We start from the raw sequence: 19,425 nt of genomic DNA on the forward strand, positions 1-19,425 counted from the left end.
ATACAGCCTGGTGACAGATAGACGGACAGTGGAGTCTTAGTCATAGGGTTCCGTTTTTACCCTTTGGGTACGGAACCCTAAAAATAAAGGTTGAAATTTGGCACCCTTATAAGCAAGCCCTAAGAGAAGACATGCTTAGCTATAAGCCCATTTAATTTTTAACGTCTTATATTTTGTCAAAGGACTGTCTCATTTCAAACATAGACGGAGATAATCATACTATCTTTGTCTTACACTAGAGTACCTACTAGCACCCAAAAGAACAGGATGAGTATAGTTTTTTTGTTCTTATTTACTGACAAATTTGGTTTGACCAACTATGTACCTGTTACCTATATAAGAGCAATTTTCGCATAACTTCATCCTTGCCTTGAACGGAAGGATAATTACCAAAGATAATTAATTACTCTTCCATAGTTACGTCACGTTTGCAAAGTTAGGGTACGGTTTCTTTGGTGCGACTGATTATATTTTAAAATTGTATGTTTTTATAAAAGCCAGTATGGTCTATAGTATTACTTAAGACCATTATGAGTTCGCTGTGATCTCTGATCATATTATCTCAACGAAGTAGTACATACATAAATATTCGTCATTTTACATTTTTTAAATCTTATCTCGAGCGAGGATCACAGAGCCACCAATAGTATACCTATACATACACATATTTACTAATGAAATTTACAGTCACCTGCAAAAATATGTTACTCTTCGAAGGCCGCAAAAATATGCGACACGCTCTTATGGCTCTACAAATAAGATCGTGTTAGATATTTTTGCGGCCTTCGTTGTGTAACATATTATTGCAGGTGACAGTACAGTAACAAGTAGTGTATATTTGCATTAATTCATATACCCACTTACACTCCTCAATATTTTTTTATCTTTTGCACCTGACTGCGACTTAATTGTTTGCCGACCAAACTCATAAACTTTTAAAGATTTTTTTTATGTTTTTGCGAATCAACATACGTAGCTTATTAATTCCTGTCATATTTATCTTATAATTTTATTACCTATAGATTTATTATTACTTAATTTTACAGCGCATTGGCGCCCCTTTTAGCTTATTTATTTCAATAAATATTAAATATCGATCGACGCAATGGAACCCGAAACCTAACTTATAAATACACTATGCGTCCGCTCCGCTCCGCTCAGTCCGCGTCAAGACACCGATACGTACAGAGGCGTTTACTATAGATATTATTGATAAGATAACATACTTATACCGGTTTGTGATGACTGTTCCTGTGGTTACCTTCAATAATGGGAAGACTTGCCCGATCCTAGGGCTTGGGACGTGGAAGGTTAGTTGTTCATTCGTAAACCTAGGTATTTTGACAGCAAATAACCCCCTATTCATAAACGCGCTACAAAAATTAGCTAATAATCGTTTGTCTTTACCTGTCATTTTGACTTATGTATATTTGTAAGAAAGCGATAAAACATAATTTAACTAGGCTCGTAAAGTTTTATGTATAAGGGGCTAAGTACCTAGGTATTTAATTTTAGCCGGCTTCACAAAGTTCTCAATTCAATTCGTTAGGATCTTTGCTTTTTTTTCGTTTCACGATTTTTCAAAGAAATCTGGACCGATTGGGACTTTTTGATGGAAATCGGTCCAGTGGTTTTAAGAGTATCAGCTCTTTTCCAAAATGATGTTGGACATTTATTTATTTATTTATTTAAACTTTATTGCACAAAAGAATAACTTAATGTACAAAAGGCGAACTTAATGCCATGAGGCATTCTCTACCAGCATTTCTGGCATTAAATTATTATTTTTTGGCACATAAGGGGAAGGGGGGGTTAATTTATTTTTTTACCACGCTCTCGATTGTTAAAAAACTGGTAAGAAAGTTGCATTTTATACAGTCTCTTTAACAATCACAAACAGTTTGGTGCAACCGACCCTTAGTGTCAGTTGCACCATCCGCACTTGACAGACTGATCAACGTCACGCGGCGCGCCGCGACGGTTTACTATGAAACTCCATACAATAAAACTTAGCGAACTCTTTAACAATAACAAACAGTTTGGTGCAACCGACCGTGTCAGTTGCACCATCCGTACTTGACAGACTGATGAGGGCTTTTTCTAAAATAAATATCGAAAACCCGATTCTTTCAAATCTGGACGTTCTTGGGCTCATTCTACTCAGAATCGACAGCACTTTCCATCCTACCATTAAAAAAAGATGTCCCAAAATGTCCATTCCATTACGTCACGTTTTTAGTATGAGAAAAAATTTCACTTGTATGTAACGTGACGTAGTGGAATGTACAATTTTCATACAAAATTTTGGGACATCTTTTTTTAATGGTAGGATGGAGAGTGCTGTCGATTCTGAGTAGAATGAGCCCAAGAACGTCCAGATTTGAAAGAATCGGGTTTTCGATATTTATTTTAGAAAAAGCCCATCAACGTCACGCGGTGCGCCGCGGCAGTTTACTATGAAACTTTCCATACAATGAAACTTAGCGAACTCTCTAACGATAACAAACTGTTTGGTGCAAACGACCCTTAATTTCAGCAATTGTCCGATAATATAATGATGATTTATTTTTCAATGTTATCATATCATGTTGTAAAATACTTTTTTATGAGTTTCAGGGATTATAGGGATTACCGGCCCTGGTCTCCTATAAACGCCATCGGCCGCTTACAGCGTCTGCGTCACGATGCTTACTATAGAGATGTACTGTTGTGGTCTGTTTTAGACGTCGACGTCAGCGTCTTTTTTGTTCAAAAACGTTGACGCTGACGCCAGACGCCGCGTACAGCATAAAATAGGAGACCAGGGCCTAAGCAAATACAGTTATTTTTTATCTATACCTTCCAAAGGACAAAACAACATAAAGGTACTTAACGTAGATACGTACGCTTTCAAGTTCTTTCTAATGCTAAAAAAAACGAACTATAAAATAATACATTTTCTACGATAATCAAAGAATAGTACCTAAATAGTAAGTATTAAGTATACAAAAGACATCAACACGTGTATAAAAATACCTATGAATGTTACTCATGAAATAGTAGCGCGTAGGTGTCTTCTCCACTGGACCGCGGCGCCACGTGATTGGTCAAATCCATTATAGGTGACTACAGCGTTTGCTTATGAATATTATAGTTGAGTTGGGAGCCCATACATGAAAAGTATACGCAATTACAGTTTGGTATACGAAATCTTAATTCAATCATTACAGTCGACGAGTAGGAAAAACACGTCTCAAGTGGTAAAGCAAAGCGTATTTATTACCTATGAGAAAAGCAGCCAAGTGCGTGTCGGGCCACGCTAAATGGAAGGTTCCGTACCGGTCTTCACAGGAATCATGTAGGTACGATACAAAAAGCCATACAAGCACGTATGGTCAGCAAAAAATCGACACACTTTTTTATTTAAATGGAAATCGTGAGTCTGATTCAAGAAATAACATTTTCACCTCAGCAGCTCGAACAAGGGTACTTTGCTACTTAAAAACAGTGAGTAAAATCGCATTTTGCTCACTGAGTGAGTCAAATTGACCAAAATGTGATTTTGCTCACTCAGTGAGCAAAATGCGATTTTGCTCACTGTTATTAAGTAGCAAAGTACCCTTGTTCGAGCGGCTGAGGTGAAAACTTAATTGTTGGTATATCTTAAGAAAACATGAGTGAATAGGTAAGTGATGAAAAAGGAATACATTTTCCGGGTTCTCTAATATGTTCTCACTGCTGAGGTGAAAAGTTTTGTGAACTACACGAGATCAAAGTTATTTACATCTCGTGCGCTTTTGAGTCCCTTACTACGCTCAAGATTCTAAATTAGTATAGAATCTTTCGCTTGCACGGGCCTCAAAATAAGCACTCGAAGAAATATCAAACTTTGATCTCTTGTTGTACAAATAACTATTTAAGAAAAATAAAAACCTAAGTTTTTTTGTGTGTGTGTGCATCGTAAGATGGGAGTTACGCTCTTTTCTTGAGGGTCGTATCGGTTAATGGTTCGGAAATACAGCGCGCGACTGTACATTCCACAGATTAGCACAAATATAGCTCATTTCAAACATAGACAGAGAGAATCATACTAGGGTAATTCGCCAGTAACTGGCCACCGGCCAATAACTGGCCACCCTAAACTAAAAATAAATTCTATACTTGGTCAAGCAGATCTTGTCAGTAGAAAAAGGCGGCAAATTTGAAAAATGTAGGCGCGAAGAGATATCGTCCCATAGAAAATTTGAATTTCGCGCCTTTTTTACTGACAAGATTTGCTTGACCAAGTATATTCACCTATTCATTTCACAGAATTCATTTTAGTATAAGGTTTCAATAACTGGCCAGCCTTCAATTTTTTTTTATAATTTTAGGATAAATAGTTTAGCAGTTATTCAAGAAAATAGGCAAAAAATTACCATACCCCCCTAAAATTTTGAAATAATACACAAAATAGTTCTTTACCTATAGATGATAGGAAAACCTAAAAATGTGCAGTCAAGCGTGAGTCGGACTTAATGTACGGAACTCTTGGAACGCGAGTCCGACTCGCACTTGGCCGGTTTTTTTTGTTCTTATTTACTGACAAATTTTGTTTGACCAACTGACCAACAACAAAAATGTTATCAATATTGAATTGAGCCAGCACGAGTAAACTTCCACGGTCGTCTTTATACTCTCTATACAAATGCAGGCTGTTTAAATATTAACAGGATATGACTCATAATAAATTATAACTTATAACTAACAGAGATCGATACTGACGATACCTTACTAACAATCAGAGCTCGGACATGCTGTTCATCCACAGAATAAATAATAGTACTAGGTACAGAAGAGAAGACTCACTCTCTAACAAAACGCGTCTGTTACGATCAGCACAGATATGGCCGCTAGGTGGCGACAGCGCCACGCGCGGCTTATGGCTAGCCACCAAAATTGGGACCGAACGGATGTACTTTTAGCTACCTGTAGCAAAGCGACGAAATCGCGGAGTGAGACACGCCTGACCTAACTAACTAACAATCAGAGCTCAGACATGCAGTTCATCGCAAAACAAATGTAAAATGTTGCTAAGCGGGCGAGGTGTTCAAAATTACCTTGACGCGCTATTCTCAATAAAGTCGCGTCAAGGTCATTTTGAACACCTCGCCCGCTTAGCAACTGACTGTACTTACATACATTTCTATATTACATTAACAACCAAGAATTGACCAAATGTTTGCATCAGGGATGTTGCGAACATCCGCATCCGCATCCGCAACCGCGGAACATCCGCATTATTTTCAACATCCGCATCCGCATCCGCATAAAATCGATGCGGAGCTTATGCGGATGCGGATGTTGAACAAGTCGGTACAGGAACGTCTTAGCGGCGGCGTAAGTGCTAGGTAATTTCGTCATTACCTATAACGAAATCGTCTAGATCCAGAAAAGTCGGCGAAGTTACTGTTTATTAAATATAACACACCTATATTCTTGCTCAAATACTAAACGTTTGGTTTTTTTAATAAAAACCGGCCAGGTGCGAGTCGGACTCGCGCACGGAGGGTTCCGCACCATCAACAAAAAATAGAGAAAAAAAAAAAGAAAAAAAAACAAGCAAAAAAAACGGTCACCCATCCAAGTATTGACCCCGCCCGACGTTGCTTAACTTTGGTCAAAAATCACGTTTGTTGTATGGGAGCCCCACTTAAATCTTTATTTTATTCTGTTTTTAGTATTTGTTGTTATAGCGGCAACAGACATACATCATCTGTGAAAATTTCAACTGTCTAGCTATCACGGTTCGTGAGATACAGCCTGGTGACAGACGGACGGACGGACGGACGGACGGACGGACGGACAGCGGAGTCTTAGTAATAGGGTCCCGTTTTTACCCTTTGGGTACGGAACCCTAAAAAAATACTAAAAATGTAATATTTGACGTTTTCTAAGTACCTAATCTTGACATCCGCATCCGCATCCGCATCCGCGGATGTGAGCCTTTAAAAATCCGCATCCGCATCCGCATCCGCGGATGTCAAAAAATCTGCATCCGCAACATCCCTGGTTTGCATCATGTTCTAATAATATAAGTACATTATACAAGTGCGAAAAGTAGGAAATTCGCAACGAGTGGCGATAAATTGAAACACGACCGAGGGGAGTGTTGTAAATCGACACGAGTTGCGAATTACCTTTTCGCACGTATAATGAACATCGTTTTACAGTACCTACATATGGCTCTTTAATTAATCTCCCATAGAAAATGGACCAGCCAATTTGTATGAAAAAGCCAATTTTTTTTTGCGCGATTTCGTGGTTTGTCTCATAATAAAAGTTGCTCAGTATAATTCCAAAACCTCCCTGGCAACAGGAACACAGTAATTTTTTAGCCACCCTGTATACTTGTGACGTTATCTATGAAAAGGGACCTCATTGTCGATGGCGCTTAACGAATTAACGATTCTTCGATATAAATAATAATGCCGCGCAACGCTGTGCGGCGTAAGCTCCATCGGCAATAAGGTCCCTTTTCATAGATAATGCCCCAATGTATGTTTGTATTAATCTTAATGTTGGCGTGTGCATGTAATATAAATTTTTATAAGAAATGGCGGTTTAAAGCTTAAGATATTATAATTGTTCATGCAAGTTATCGTTAAAATAGGTATAAATAAAATACAAAACTCCAAATTAAATTGTTTAATTTTAAATCTCGCACTCATAACTCATAAATAACACTATTTAAAATGCATTTAAGCAGTCTCTGTGTGTGTAACGCATTAAACATATATTAAAGATGAAATTATTTTAACTAATTGGGATTTGACAGAACAGAAAATTAGTTACTAGGTAATTATAATAATTGAAGAGTCCAGGGAAAAATCTAACACCATTTTTTATTCTAACCCTCTTATTCATAAACGTCTGCTAAGTTAATCAGCTAAGGGCATTTATTTGTGTGATGAGTACAGATATTTGTTCCTGAGTCATGGTTGTTTTATTTGTATATTTTATTTTATTTTTACTTTTTTTATTAAGGTTCACCAACAGTGGCAACAACAACTTATAGACTAACACACTTGCGTAATATTAAATTATAATTGCGCCACCAATTACAGGTGAACACAGCATGCATAATATATTACTCTAAACATTTTAATAAGATAGGATTACCACTATACACCTACCAAGAATACCAAGAATAAAAAACAAGAATAATAAGAAGAATATTATATACCTATATCGTATCGTATCAGAGTACCCACAACACAAGCTTTCTTGAGCTTACCGTGGGGCTTAGTCAATTTGTGTAATAATGTCCTATAAGATTTATTTATTTATGATCATCGTTTCTCCCTCTCTATGGCATAACGACAAATAGGGGACAAACGACGATCATCTGATTAAGTTAGCAGCCGTTTATGAATAACGCCATAATCTCTAGAGACCCAATTACAGAGACCCGAAATCGAAATTTCGTTATCTGGGCTATAACCGCAAAAATCGAATTTCGCAAATTGCGGGCATTTTTCTCTGTCACTCTAATTACGCCTGCATTGGAGCAAAAGAGAAAGATCCCCGCAATTTGCGAATTTCGGTTTTGGCGGTAGCCCCTCTGCCTCTTTAACCTTTTCGACGCCGTGACAAACACAAAAGCTGTCACGCTGACGCCACGTCACCGAAGTGTCAAAACTGAAATTGAACTTTATGCATATGCACGTAGGTCTATGTTGCTCTGTGATATGTGACCGATTAATCGGTCTTTGGCGTTCAACCTACGGTGCGGATATATCGGTCATTGGCGTCCAAAAGGTTAGGTTCAAGAGCGATAGAGAAGCAGATAAATGATAAATAATAAAAAAAGATAAATGCAGATAAAATAGTCCTATTTCTTGAGAACCTACCATAGCGCGATAATGGAGTTGGCCGGTCGAAGTGTTTTGCAGAAGGCGCCATCATAGCTTGCCCCTTTTTCTATGAGATTTGGCTTAACACCAATGATTTATAACTCAAGATAGGTGTGTGTGGTATAGGCGTTCCAAAATTGAAGCGCTTAACTTGTGACAAATTGGACAAGTTTCCTTTAGACGCAGCTGGACAAGCGCGAAATGTGCACGTGCTAACGAGCTCCCGCACACCGAAAGAGAAAGAGGACCTTATGTTTAACAACGAGTGTGACAAAGATGGATGTAATGAGAAAACTTATCAAAAATAACAGATTTCTTCGTAGGCACAGAAATAAATATGGAAGTATTTTTTGTGCTCCTCAAGTATGAGTATAACCTATCTATGGTTATATAATATCATTGCTTAACACATTCACTACCAGACAAAAAACGGCGCACTACCCCAGAAACCGGTCGTCTATAGCTGCGTATAAAACAACCCGCCCAGCGGGTTGTCCGGCATCTGAGCAAAGTGCGAGCGCCCACCAGGTGGGTTCCTGGTAGTGAAAGTGTTAAATGGCTGGCATCCAGAGCATTAAAAAAACAAAAATATGATCCAATTCTAGGGATTGACAGGGCAAGCTATGATGGCGCCATCTGCTAAATACTTTTTTTTTTCTCTTTATTTGAGCTTGTCACAGAAGTAAGCATGTCGCTCCATAAAAAACAACAAATAAATATATGTTCTTAAAATTAACTTATTCTACGAATATAGCCTTACGTACGAGCTGCAATAGCGCCATGGCAGCGTCCATCTGCTAAATACTTCGACCGGCCAACCCCATTATCGCGGTATGGTAGGTTTTCAAGAAATATATTTCATATAATATATTTCAAGAAATTAAGCATATTTTATCTGCATTTATCTTTTTTTTTCAATTTCAAAGTACATACTTTACGATATGTTATACTGTAGTAGTACGTAGTATGTTATCAATGTAAAAAGTCGATCATGTAGGTACCTATGTTTGGTTATTATTATTAAATGGAATGTCTGTGTTTCCCCTGAATTCTAAAATTATGTCTTAAATAAACCTATTTTTATCAAAGGGCACGGCAGCATTACTTGTATTGTACAAACTCCCACATTGGTACAGTCAGCAGCAGAAGTTGCTAAGCGGGCGAGGTGTTCAAAATTACCTTGACGCGCTCTTATTCTCTTAACAATAAAGTCGCGTCAAGATCATTTTGAACACCTCGCCCGCTTAGCAACTATTGCTGCTGACTGTACTAGAAAAAGGCGGAACTCTAAATCGATTTTATAACTTCTACAGTCAAAATTACTCTTTTCTAAGGCTATAACTGAACTGAAAACTGAAATAAATAATTATTAATTATAAAAACATCACCTTACAAATAGAGTGTTAATCGTACATTTAACTTAGACTAATAAATAAATTAAAAGTATTTAAATCATTTCATAAATGATCAGTTGCTTGAAAATCACACATATATTGTCATTATTAAAAAAAGTGCCCATTGTGTCAGTTACCAAAATGGTGCTATTAAAAATATTGAAATCGTTCTTTTTAAGTGATACCTTTTCATCAGAATGTCACATAACTCTGTAAGAAAATTTTCCATTTCTATGAAAATAATAATCAATTTTTAATAATAAGATTTCATTTCTGAGGTTTAGATATAGTTACTACACAAGGTGTATCTAGTTGATATCCAACCTTATTGACTGTTATCACAAATTCATGTCCCGGATACAGGTATCTGTTTAATTTATTGTCCCATACTTGTTTCTCGTCAGCCATGCAATAGATGGCCATTGACGGTCTCAAAAAATAATATTCCCTCGACATCGTTTTGAGCCGCGTAGCATCCATGTATATATCGGTCTTAATACCCCAGTCGACTAGCTGAGCCACGGCTTTTTTCTCCGGAATAATAACATCTGTTATAATCCCTCGCTCATACCTCGAATACCAGTCTGAAAACACAGCTACAGCTTTACCACGCTTCAAGTTTTCAGCGGCAAAATCCTGCTCTAAATAATAGTATTCCTTCAAGTTGTTCAACTCTTTGATAAATTGGTTATGATCATCAATTTCACAAACAAAAAAACTCTTTAATGAATCCCCAGATTGCACTCTGACATTTAAAGTGTCCCCTACTTTTACTTTTTTGTATGTATAGTATAGTTTTGGTTGGTCTATGGAGGGCATTCGGCTTATAACATTGTTGCCGTAACCGAAACATGTGTATTCCGTTAGTGCCAACATGGTTGCAATGTCTTCAGGGCATGTATTGATCAGTTGCACTATGTATTTGTCCCCAGTTTTTCCTTGGACTATCATTTTAGCTCTTTCGTCACCTACATAATAGACCATAGCTTCAATCGCTTCATCATCAAAAGAATCATTGTTTTTTGGTTGACAATCACCTAGTTGACAATGTAAGACAAGAGATGGCACTGGGCATGCATCTAGAGGCTGCTTTAAATCTTCTATAGCCACAGCTTCTGTAAAGCCGTAATCAAGAGCGAATAAGTCATATAAAGTTGTCTCATTCTCATTTCTTATATTTCTTACTTGTCCTCTGACATGATTCTTATTTGTTTTTGATTTAAACACAACATTACTGCCTATTTGTAGCTTTATAGCATCGGCAGGTCCTAGATGTTGTTGTAAAATAGGCAAATAATCTCTGTAAGCTGTTGGACGGACGTAGAAATCGCCAGGATCGGTTATATGTGTTACGTTCACCCAATGTTGTGCGCCTATGGAATACTGTGTAGTACCAAGTTTCTGCATTAAGTCTGCCAGAGACGCAGCCATTATTGGTTATACCTAAAACCAAGGAGACATGAATAATTAACACATTTATTGCCACCCAGCCAAAGAGGACATCCGCGCGAGGCCACAATAATTTCGTCATATAAAGCTGTAGTGCCGACTATCGGGTCGTGCCGACTATCGGGTCGTCCGGCCTGGGAACGAAATCATAAAATAACTGATAGTCGGCTTTTCGGCACTAAATGTGTTAAGACACAAAAATAGCGATGTCCTTTCTGGACTAATTTATTGAGGTAACAAACAGTGGGGTTATTAATAGTGTTGAGAGACCTTGAGTGTTATCTTAATCATTTCGTTGCTTTGCTACAGGTAGCTAAAAGTACATCCGATCGGCCCCAATTTTGGGGAAAGCCATAAGCCGCGCGTGGCGCTGTCGCCACCTAGCGGCCATATCTGTGCTGATCGTAACAGACGCGTTTTGTTAGAGAGTGAGTCTTCTGTACTTAGTACTATTATTTATTCTGTGTATTAATGGAAAAATTTTGTTAATAAAAACTAGTTCGTGTAACTAGAAGCCGGTCTACCTAGCTTTATTTGACGTTCATAAGCGCATTGTAATTATGCATACTTGTATAAACTATCTTTTATCTATATCTTATCTTATCTAGAACGATAAAAAACCAAAGTGTAAGCTAATTGAGTGCGTTTCACTGTTTTTGTTTTGTTGTAGAAAAGATGAAATTATAAGGCCTATGCCCTATGCCTATAATTAACTACACACAAAATGTCTTAATTTGGCACATCGTTGTCGAGTATTTTGCATGCGATTGCTGTTGATAGAGTCTGTGCGGAAAGAGAAAAGTCGTAGAATGTAGGTATTAGACCCCATACATTTCATGACTCTTCTCTTTTCTCACAGACTCTAAAAATACCTATCAGACATCATTATTCTCATTAATTTCATTGATAAATAGATCGACATAATCGACATGATTTAAACTTACAGTGTTATACGCTTTTTAAGACTCCTATTCAGTTCACAGCGTGGTTATACTTGTCGTAGATTTTACGGATATTAATGATTTATTACTTAAAAAGTTAAATTACAAAAAAATTGTGATGAAATAGAAAAAGCATCTAATATCAACAATAGAAATAGCATAAAAGTGACAGTGACAGCTGCCGATGAATTTTTTTTTTCAATCTCAATGGCCATGGCTGTATAAATTAATGCCTAGTACACATGTAATAGCCTTTACACACTATCGCACCGCACCAAGGTCACGGTGCGCCACATCCATAAGTGAGAGCGAGAAAGAGATATTTCTCTCTCACTCTCACTTATAGGTGCGGTGCGGTAGTGTGTTACGGCTTTTAAACAGTAATCCGTCAAAAAGAGCAAATTATATGTATAATATAATTATAGCCTGGCAAGCCATTTCCATCAGTAGAAAAGGACGGCTAATTTGAAAAATGTAGGCGTGAAGGTTTGGTCTTCCATACAAAATTGGACTTTTTTTCGACAAAGGGCTTTGCCAGAGTATGGCTATTTCGTTTCACCGGCGAGACGTTAAGCTCCCTCCACACTCGAGCGCGAATCGCGTCGCGAATACGAGTGTGGAGGGGGCTTTATACCGTCCCGATATGTACTGACACTGACACACTGACCAACTTATTTCCAATACAATTTGTCCACAGTCCCAGCCTGGACAGGTGACGCAGGCCGTAAAGGACGCTATAGACGCCGGCTACAGACACATCGACTGCGCGCACATCTATGGCAATGAGAAGGAGGTGGGAGCCGCGCTCGCCGCCAAGATACAGGAGGGAGTTGTCAAACGGTAAGGCGGTCTTCATATTAAATGCCATTCCTGTGAGAGCGAGACATCACTATATACGTACATAACGCTGTCTTGCTCACACACTGCGGCGAGGCGTGCATAGATGCCAGATGGATATCCGAGTAAAGGTCCGTCCACCACATTTGAAAAGATCGATAGACAGCTAATATAAGGCAACGCGCATGTGATATCCGATATCCCAGAATTTTCAAGCGTTCATAAAATACGGTAAATCACTATTTGACTGGGTTATTCTTTACGCTTTCATGACCATTAATCTATTGCCACAAAAAAGTATGATACTGAGATATTGAATTCGTGTATAAAAATTGTAAGTACCGACTACCGTATTCATTCCCAAATTGTACCTACCTGAACCAAATCTCGGAATTTTTAGACCAAAATTAGAATATTAATACTAATTAATGTAAAAAAATGGTAACGCAGTGGTAAATGCCTTATTTTCATACAAATCGGGAGACAATCAAGGACCACTGAGTTACAGTAGTTATTTATTGAACAAAAACTTATGTGTAGTCTCTGCAGCCCTATGTATCGGAATACCTAAGCAGTTGCCTCGCCCAAATGGGCGTGTAACGTGTGTACTTAATGAATTATTAATGATCGCTACATCTATCTATTAACTTATTATCACTCGATATAACATCCGGTATCATTTTGAGGGTTAAATCAGCGTGATACTTGGTGATATTCGGCTTGACGGGAGGGGTCTAAACCAAGTCTAAACACGTACCTAACTAGTGGCTCTGTGAGCTGTAGACCTCGCGAGCAGAGCTTAAAACTGGATAAATGTATGGCAAAAATATTTATTAAAATATAGGTATAGTACATGTAATATAAACAAAAATTAAAAACTACATAAAGCTACAAACAAAAATTAAACGAATACGCTTAACCCGCGCTTGATAAATAAAAAATACGAAATTTTTAATTTTTTCAAAATAAAAAAACAACTATACTAAATTTAAGTATAAAAAAAAATACAAAAAGTTATGTAGCAGTATACAATTACTGGGGATGGAACCAGGGACCTGCCGATGCAAACAAAAAAAGCGAACGTTTGCAAAATACACCATTATAGTTCTTACTAAAGCTGACGAAATTTAGCTACTCATTCTCAAGTAAAAACTAAATATCTAAATACCGCCAAAACCAGCGATACAAATTTTCTGAATTTTTGGCCATTTAATCTATAAATATAAACATATCTCAAAAAGAAAAAACTCTTATGATACCGATACGACTATTTGTTTAGGCGGGAGCTATCACGACTCCGCCATTTTGAAAAATTTCCAAAAACCGGATCGACAAAAAAAAATTATTTAGTCATAGAATTCGGTCACAAAATTTCACGAAAATCGGTTAAGAATTGCGACCTGTAGAGGAGAACATCCGGACATACAAAAGCAAAATGCCCGAGTCAAAATGTAGACCTTCGCTACGCTTCGGTCAATTAATAAAACTCCCTCTTACATGTATCAGTGAAGACGATAACCATCTAAAAACATAAAGCTTTAATAAAGTTCTAATTTTCTACTCGAACATAACAAACACCACATACTATCTAAAATTAAAAGCTAAAATTAAAACGAAAGTTAAAAGCTAAACTAATCTATATCACAGAATAAATAATAGTACTAGGTACAGAAGACTCACTCTCTAACAAAACGCGTCTGTTACGATCAGCACAGATATGGCCGCTAGGTTGCGACAGCGCCACGCGCGGCTTATGGCTTTCCCCAAAATTGGGGTGGAACGGATGTACTTTTAGCTACCTGTAGCAAAGCGACGAAATCGCGGAGTGAGCCACGCCTGTCTATATTAAGATGCTTTTTAAAATTCTTAGTCAGAATTTCGTTACGGTATAATTGGTTGATAACACTTTGTGCACAAGTAATCAGTGTTATCACACCATGAATCACGATAACGCGACCTTGAACGTATTTATGGCAGTATTGTTTTAGCACCTGTTCACTAAGATAGGAAGATTTTTTGTCGGTTTTATTAATCATGATTCATGTGCTATTGCTTTGAATTATAACTTTTGATATCATAAAATGGCTTTGGAAAAATTGATCTTTAATGAAGAGTACGAATTGTCTATTTGTTAAAATTTTAGTTAATTATTGGTTGTACAGTCACCTGCAACAATATGTTACACAACGAAGGCCGCAAAAATATCTGACACGATCCACGATCTTATTTGAAGAGCCAGCTGAAGAAGATGGCGCTGTAACTACTGCACCACCTGTAAAACTATCAAACGTCAACTTCTGGTACCTACCCAGAGTTACATACAACATAATGTACGGAGCCGTACGACGCCATCTACATTAGCTGTCAAATCCAGAAATCAATGAGATTTGGTACCTATTAAAAATTAGTATCTATCTAGAATCTAGAACTAGACACAGACGGGCGTCATCTATAAATACCTATAGATAGTCAGAAAATATGTGTGACGTTATCTATGAAAAGGGACCTTGTTGTCGATGGCGTTTACGCCATTATTAACGATGCTCCGATATAAATACAATGCCGTGCGACGCTGTGCGGCGTAAGCGCCATCGACAATAAGGTCCTTTTTCATAGATAATGCCCCATTTTTGTACGAATATCGATATTTTCAAGTTTCAATATCAATATGAAACTTTTTTCTTTTTTCGAGGATTTTTCCAATTTTTGGAAACATATTATCCCTCAACTTTCCCTTTAGTCATAATACTTAAAGGTTGTCTGGAAGAGATCGCTTTTTAGCGATAAGACCGCCTGTTGTTTACCCTCTTCTTTTCTGTATTCTTTGTATTGTTTTCTGTAATGAGGTGTGCAATAAAGAGTATTTGTATTGTATTGTAACGCCATCTATGTTTTATTTCCGCGGAAGCGCTGGTGGCCTAGCGGTAAGAGCGTGCGACTTGCAATCCGGAGGTCGCGGGTTCGAACCCCGGCTCGTACCAATGAGTTTTCGGAACTTATGTACTTACGAAATATCATTTGATATTTACCAGTCGCTTTTCGGTGAAGGAATCAAGGAAAACATCGTGAGGAAACTGGACTAATCTCAATACGGGCCTATTAGTTTACCCTCTGGGTTGGAAGGTCAGATGGCAGTTGCTTTCGTAAAAACTAGTGCCCACGCCAATTACTGGGATTAGTTGCCAAGCGGACCCCAGGCTCCCATGAGCCGTGGCAAAATGCCGGGACAACGCGAGGAAGATGATGATCTAGGTTTTTTTTTCAGTGAGGAGCTGTTCATCACCTCCAAGCTGTGGGGTACGTACCACCGGCCCGACCTGGTGGAGCCAGCCCTCAAGGTCACGCTGCAGGACCTAGGATTAGAGTACCTGGACCTCTACCTCATCCACTGGCCCCAGGCTTATAAGGTAAAAGCCTATCTAATGGTTGTAGTAGTAGTAAACTCTTTATTGTACAAAAAGACATATTAAAAATGACAAAAAAATTGTAAGAAGTACAAAGGCGAATTTATCCCTTTGAGGGATCTCTTCCAGTTAACCTTTGAGTAAATGAGAGGAGAGAGTGAAAAGAGGATAACAAATGCAACAAAATGTACAAGGTATCAGAAAGATAAAGGATATAAATACATACACATTGTCTGGGAGAGATCGCTTTGTGGCGACAAAACCGCCTGCTGTTTTGCCTCTTCTTAATCTTCTGTGTTCTTTGTATTGTTTTCTGTATTAAGGTGTGCAATCAATAAATCAATTCTCAACTGTCCTTGCTGTTCATCTGTCCCTAACATTCCAGTAGAAAGCTTTTTTGGTTATTATCCTGATAGAAGTGTATTTATAATTGGGTTAATCAACTTTTTCCTGCCACACGTTGCTATGGTTACGGTCTCCCGAGTCACTCTTAAAATTCTAGGGTTTTCGTATTTAAATGAACCAAACTTGCATTTTATATTAAGATCCCTATGGGTCGAAGTGTATCCGCAAGGGCCCCCGAAAACAATAATAATGCATTTTATGGTAGTTATAAGACCTTTCCATAATGGGACATGTACTGAGCATGTTAGTAGAACATGGTACAGCAGTTCTAACAATCTATGCTACTATTGTCTCCTCGCTGATGGGACAGAATAACAACAAGAAATAATTGATTGACCCACATACGTTTCTTCTTTCTCAGGAGGGCGACGATCCCTTCCCTACAGACAGTTCCGGCAAGGTCATCTACTCGACAACAGACTACGTGGACACTTGGGGCGCCATGGAGGCCCTGGTCTCCGCCGGCCTTACGCGGAGCATCGGAGTGTCCAACTTCAACAAGAGGCAGATCGAGAGAGTCCTCGCCGTGGCCAAGATCCCTCCTCAAGTTAACCAGGTACTGCCAGTGGGGAGACACTCCTTTCGGGCAAACTCGGCTCAGCATTGCCATATTTAATTGTATGTGAAAACTTGTCAAAAAACAGTTTAAGGTACAGTATATACCTATAGGCAGGCGTGTCTCACTCCGCGATTTCGTCGCTTTGCTACAGGTAGCTAAAAGTACATCCGTTCGGCCCCAATTTTGGGGAAAGCCATAAGCCGCGCGTGGCGCTGTCGCCACCTAGCGGCCATATCTGTGCTGATCGTAACAGAAGCGTTTTGTTAGAGAGTGAGTCTTCTGTACTTAGTACTGTTATTTATTCTGTGGTAATACTCCCTATTAAATATGTGTACAGAACGCGAGAGTTTAGTGTCAAAAATTCCAGGTGGAAGTCCACCCATACCTGAACCAGCAAAGGTTGTACGACTTCTGCAAGTCCAAGGGCATCGCTGTCACAGCATACTCGCCACTCGGCTCGCCAGACCGCCCGTGGGCTAAACCCGGAGAACCCCAGCTGACTGAGGACCCCAGGATCAAGGCTGTGGCTGACAAGTATGGGAAGACCACGGCGCAAGTCCTCATCAGGTACATACATTGTCAACACTTTAAAATTCTTTACAGTACATATGGGGCTACTTTCCCGCACTAGTGCGGAAATAAGCACTTCCCGTGCCTATGTCGAAATTTTAAAGTGCCATATGTGTAAAACGTTGTACGATACACGTGCGAATAGGTAATTCGCCACTCGTATCGATTTAAAACACTCGACCCTTCGGTCGTGTTTTAATTTATCGCCACTCGTTTCCAATTTACTCTTTTCCGCACTTGTATCGTAAATAATTATTTCATCACACTTGCTGGAAAATATCTTATTTCATGCAGGTGTAGTATTTGTCGTTAAAATTTCAACTGTCTAACTATCACGGTTCATGAGATACAGCCTGGTGACAGACAGACAAATAGACCGACACACAGACGGACAGAGGAGTCTAAAGCCGGGGTTACATTAGAGCCATGCCGCGTGTCGCCACGCGTAGGATTGCAATCGGTTACATACATTTTGTATGAACGTGGTTACATTATAGCTCAGTCCCGCGCGACGTGGCTCTAATGTAACCCCGGCTTTAGTAATAGGGTCCCGTTTTTACCCCACGGAACCTTAAAAAGTCCCTTTAAATTAATACTTCTGTTTCTCTTGCAGATACGCCATCGACCGCGGCCTAATCGTGATCCCCAAGTCGGTGACAAAGTCGCGCATCATCCAGAACTTCCAGGTGTTCGACTTTCAGCTGTCCGCTGAGGACCTGCAGGCCATCGCGGCCTTGGAGTGCAACGGACGCGTCTGCAAAATGGAAGAGTTAGTATTCTTTACCATCCAGAACTTCCAGGTGTTCGACTTTCAGCTGTCCCCTGAAGACCTGCAGGCCATCGCGGCCTTGGAGTGCAACGGACGCGTCTGCAAAATGGAAGAGTTAGTATTCCATCCAGAACTTCCAGGTGTTCGACTTCCAGCTGTCCGCTGAGGACCTGCAGGCCATCGCGGCCTTGGAGTGCAACGGACGCGTCTGCAAGATGGAAGAGTTAGTATTCTATCCAGAACTTCCAGGTGTTCGACTTCCAGCTGTCCCCTGAAGACCTGCAGGCCATCGCGGCCTTGGAGTGCAACGGACGCGTCTGCAAAATGGAAGAGTTAGTATTCCATCCAGAACTTCCAGGTGTTCGACTTCCAGCTGTCCGCTGAGGACCTGCAGGCCATCGCGGCCTTGGAGTGCAACGGACGCGTCTGCAAAATGGAAGAGTTAGTATTCTTTACCATCCAGAACTTCCAGGTGCCAGGCTTTTAATTTGATCTTTAATTTTATATCAATTTTAATCTATATGCATCAGACATATTAAGGCCAGTCCAGACGGGAACAAAGGTGGTGTGGACGGAAACGCCAATAAGGCTCGCCGATTTTGACCGCCGTTCCATAGAGTTGTGTTACTAAATGGTTAGTCACAAACAATAGTTATTTGTTTTACAAGGGGGCAAAGTTGTTGTTTAACCGCTCGTGCTAATATTGATACCCGAGCAAGCGAATGATTCCAGAATTGAACCACGAGCGTAGCGAGTGGTTCGAAAAATGGAATCTTGAGCGTTGCGAGGGTTTCTAAGTTTTCACCACACAAACCAGAAGCAAATATTAAATGTAAAATATCAGACAAAATCAAACCAAATCAAATCCAAATGAATGTTATTAAATATTTATCATCCAAAATCATCATTTAAAGGTCAATTCTACCAGCAAACATAAGAAAACAATTCAAAATTTGCATTTGATTACTTTGCCTCACATGTGAATAAAATGAAACTTTGCTATCGGTTTTTGAAGTGCAAAGTAAGCCTTTCCGAGCTGGTGTGGTGAAAAACTTATTTTCTACGTTAGCTACGTACCTACTTACTACGTTACTACTTTATAATTAAATAATGAACTGGATACCTATCTGCGTACCAGAGTCGTTAACTTTGATTGCATTTTAATTTTTAACAAGCAGAAACGTCTGCGAACGATGCTATTAAGCTTAGAACATATTTAAAAG

The 19,425-nt window shown here is 39.0% G+C and overlaps 2 protein-coding genes across 2 annotated transcripts; one reads left to right on the forward strand and one right to left on the reverse strand.

The window, feature by feature from the left end:
• The first annotated feature begins 1,228 nt into the window (after window positions 1-1,228).
• Window positions 1,229-18,477, forward strand: LOC134659468 (aldo-keto reductase family 1 member B1-like). The gene is made up of 7 exons (XM_063515109.1): window positions 1,229-1,310; window positions 12,356-12,498; window positions 15,761-15,902; window positions 16,666-16,860; window positions 17,231-17,430; window positions 18,047-18,119; window positions 18,343-18,477. The coding sequence occupies exons 1-7, from the start codon at window positions 1,242-1,244 to the stop codon at window positions 18,475-18,477; spliced, it is 957 nt and encodes a 318-aa protein (XP_063371179.1). The 5' UTR covers window positions 1,229-1,241.
• Window positions 9,536-11,805, reverse strand: LOC134659484 (uncharacterized). Its single transcript, XM_063515128.1, has 2 exons — window positions 11,662-11,805; window positions 9,536-10,711 (listed from the first exon to the last, which is right to left on the reverse strand). The coding sequence occupies exon 2, from the start codon at window positions 10,697-10,699 to the stop codon at window positions 9,536-9,538; it is 1,164 nt and encodes a 387-aa protein (XP_063371198.1). The 5' UTR covers window positions 10,700-10,711; window positions 11,662-11,805.
• Window positions 18,478-19,425: the final 948 nt, after the last annotated feature.

This window comes from Cydia amplana, chromosome 25 (assembly GCF_948474715.1).
Source record: "Cydia amplana chromosome 25, ilCydAmpl1.1, whole genome shotgun sequence".
Lineage (NCBI taxonomy): Eukaryota > Metazoa > Arthropoda > Insecta > Lepidoptera > Tortricidae > Cydia > Cydia amplana.

What these genes read in the sequence shown, in the direction of transcription:
- LOC134659468 (XM_063515109.1), top strand. Translation starts at nt 1,242, where the DNA reads ATGACTGTTCCTGTGGTTACCTTCAATAATGGGAAGACTTGCCCGATC. An exon ending in CAGGAGGGAGTTGTCAAACG is followed by an intron (nt 12,499 to 15,760) that starts GTAAGGCGGTCT and finishes TTTTTTTTTCAG; the next exon opens with TGAGGAGCTGTTCATCACCT. An exon ending in GCATCATCCAGAACTTCCAG is followed by an intron (nt 18,120 to 18,342) that starts GTGTTCGACTTT and finishes CAGAACTTCCAG; the next exon opens with GTGTTCGACTTCCAGCTGTC.
- LOC134659484 (XM_063515128.1), bottom strand. Translation starts at nt 10,699, where the DNA reads ATGGCTGCGTCTCTGGCAGACTTAATGCAGAAACTTGGTACTACACAG.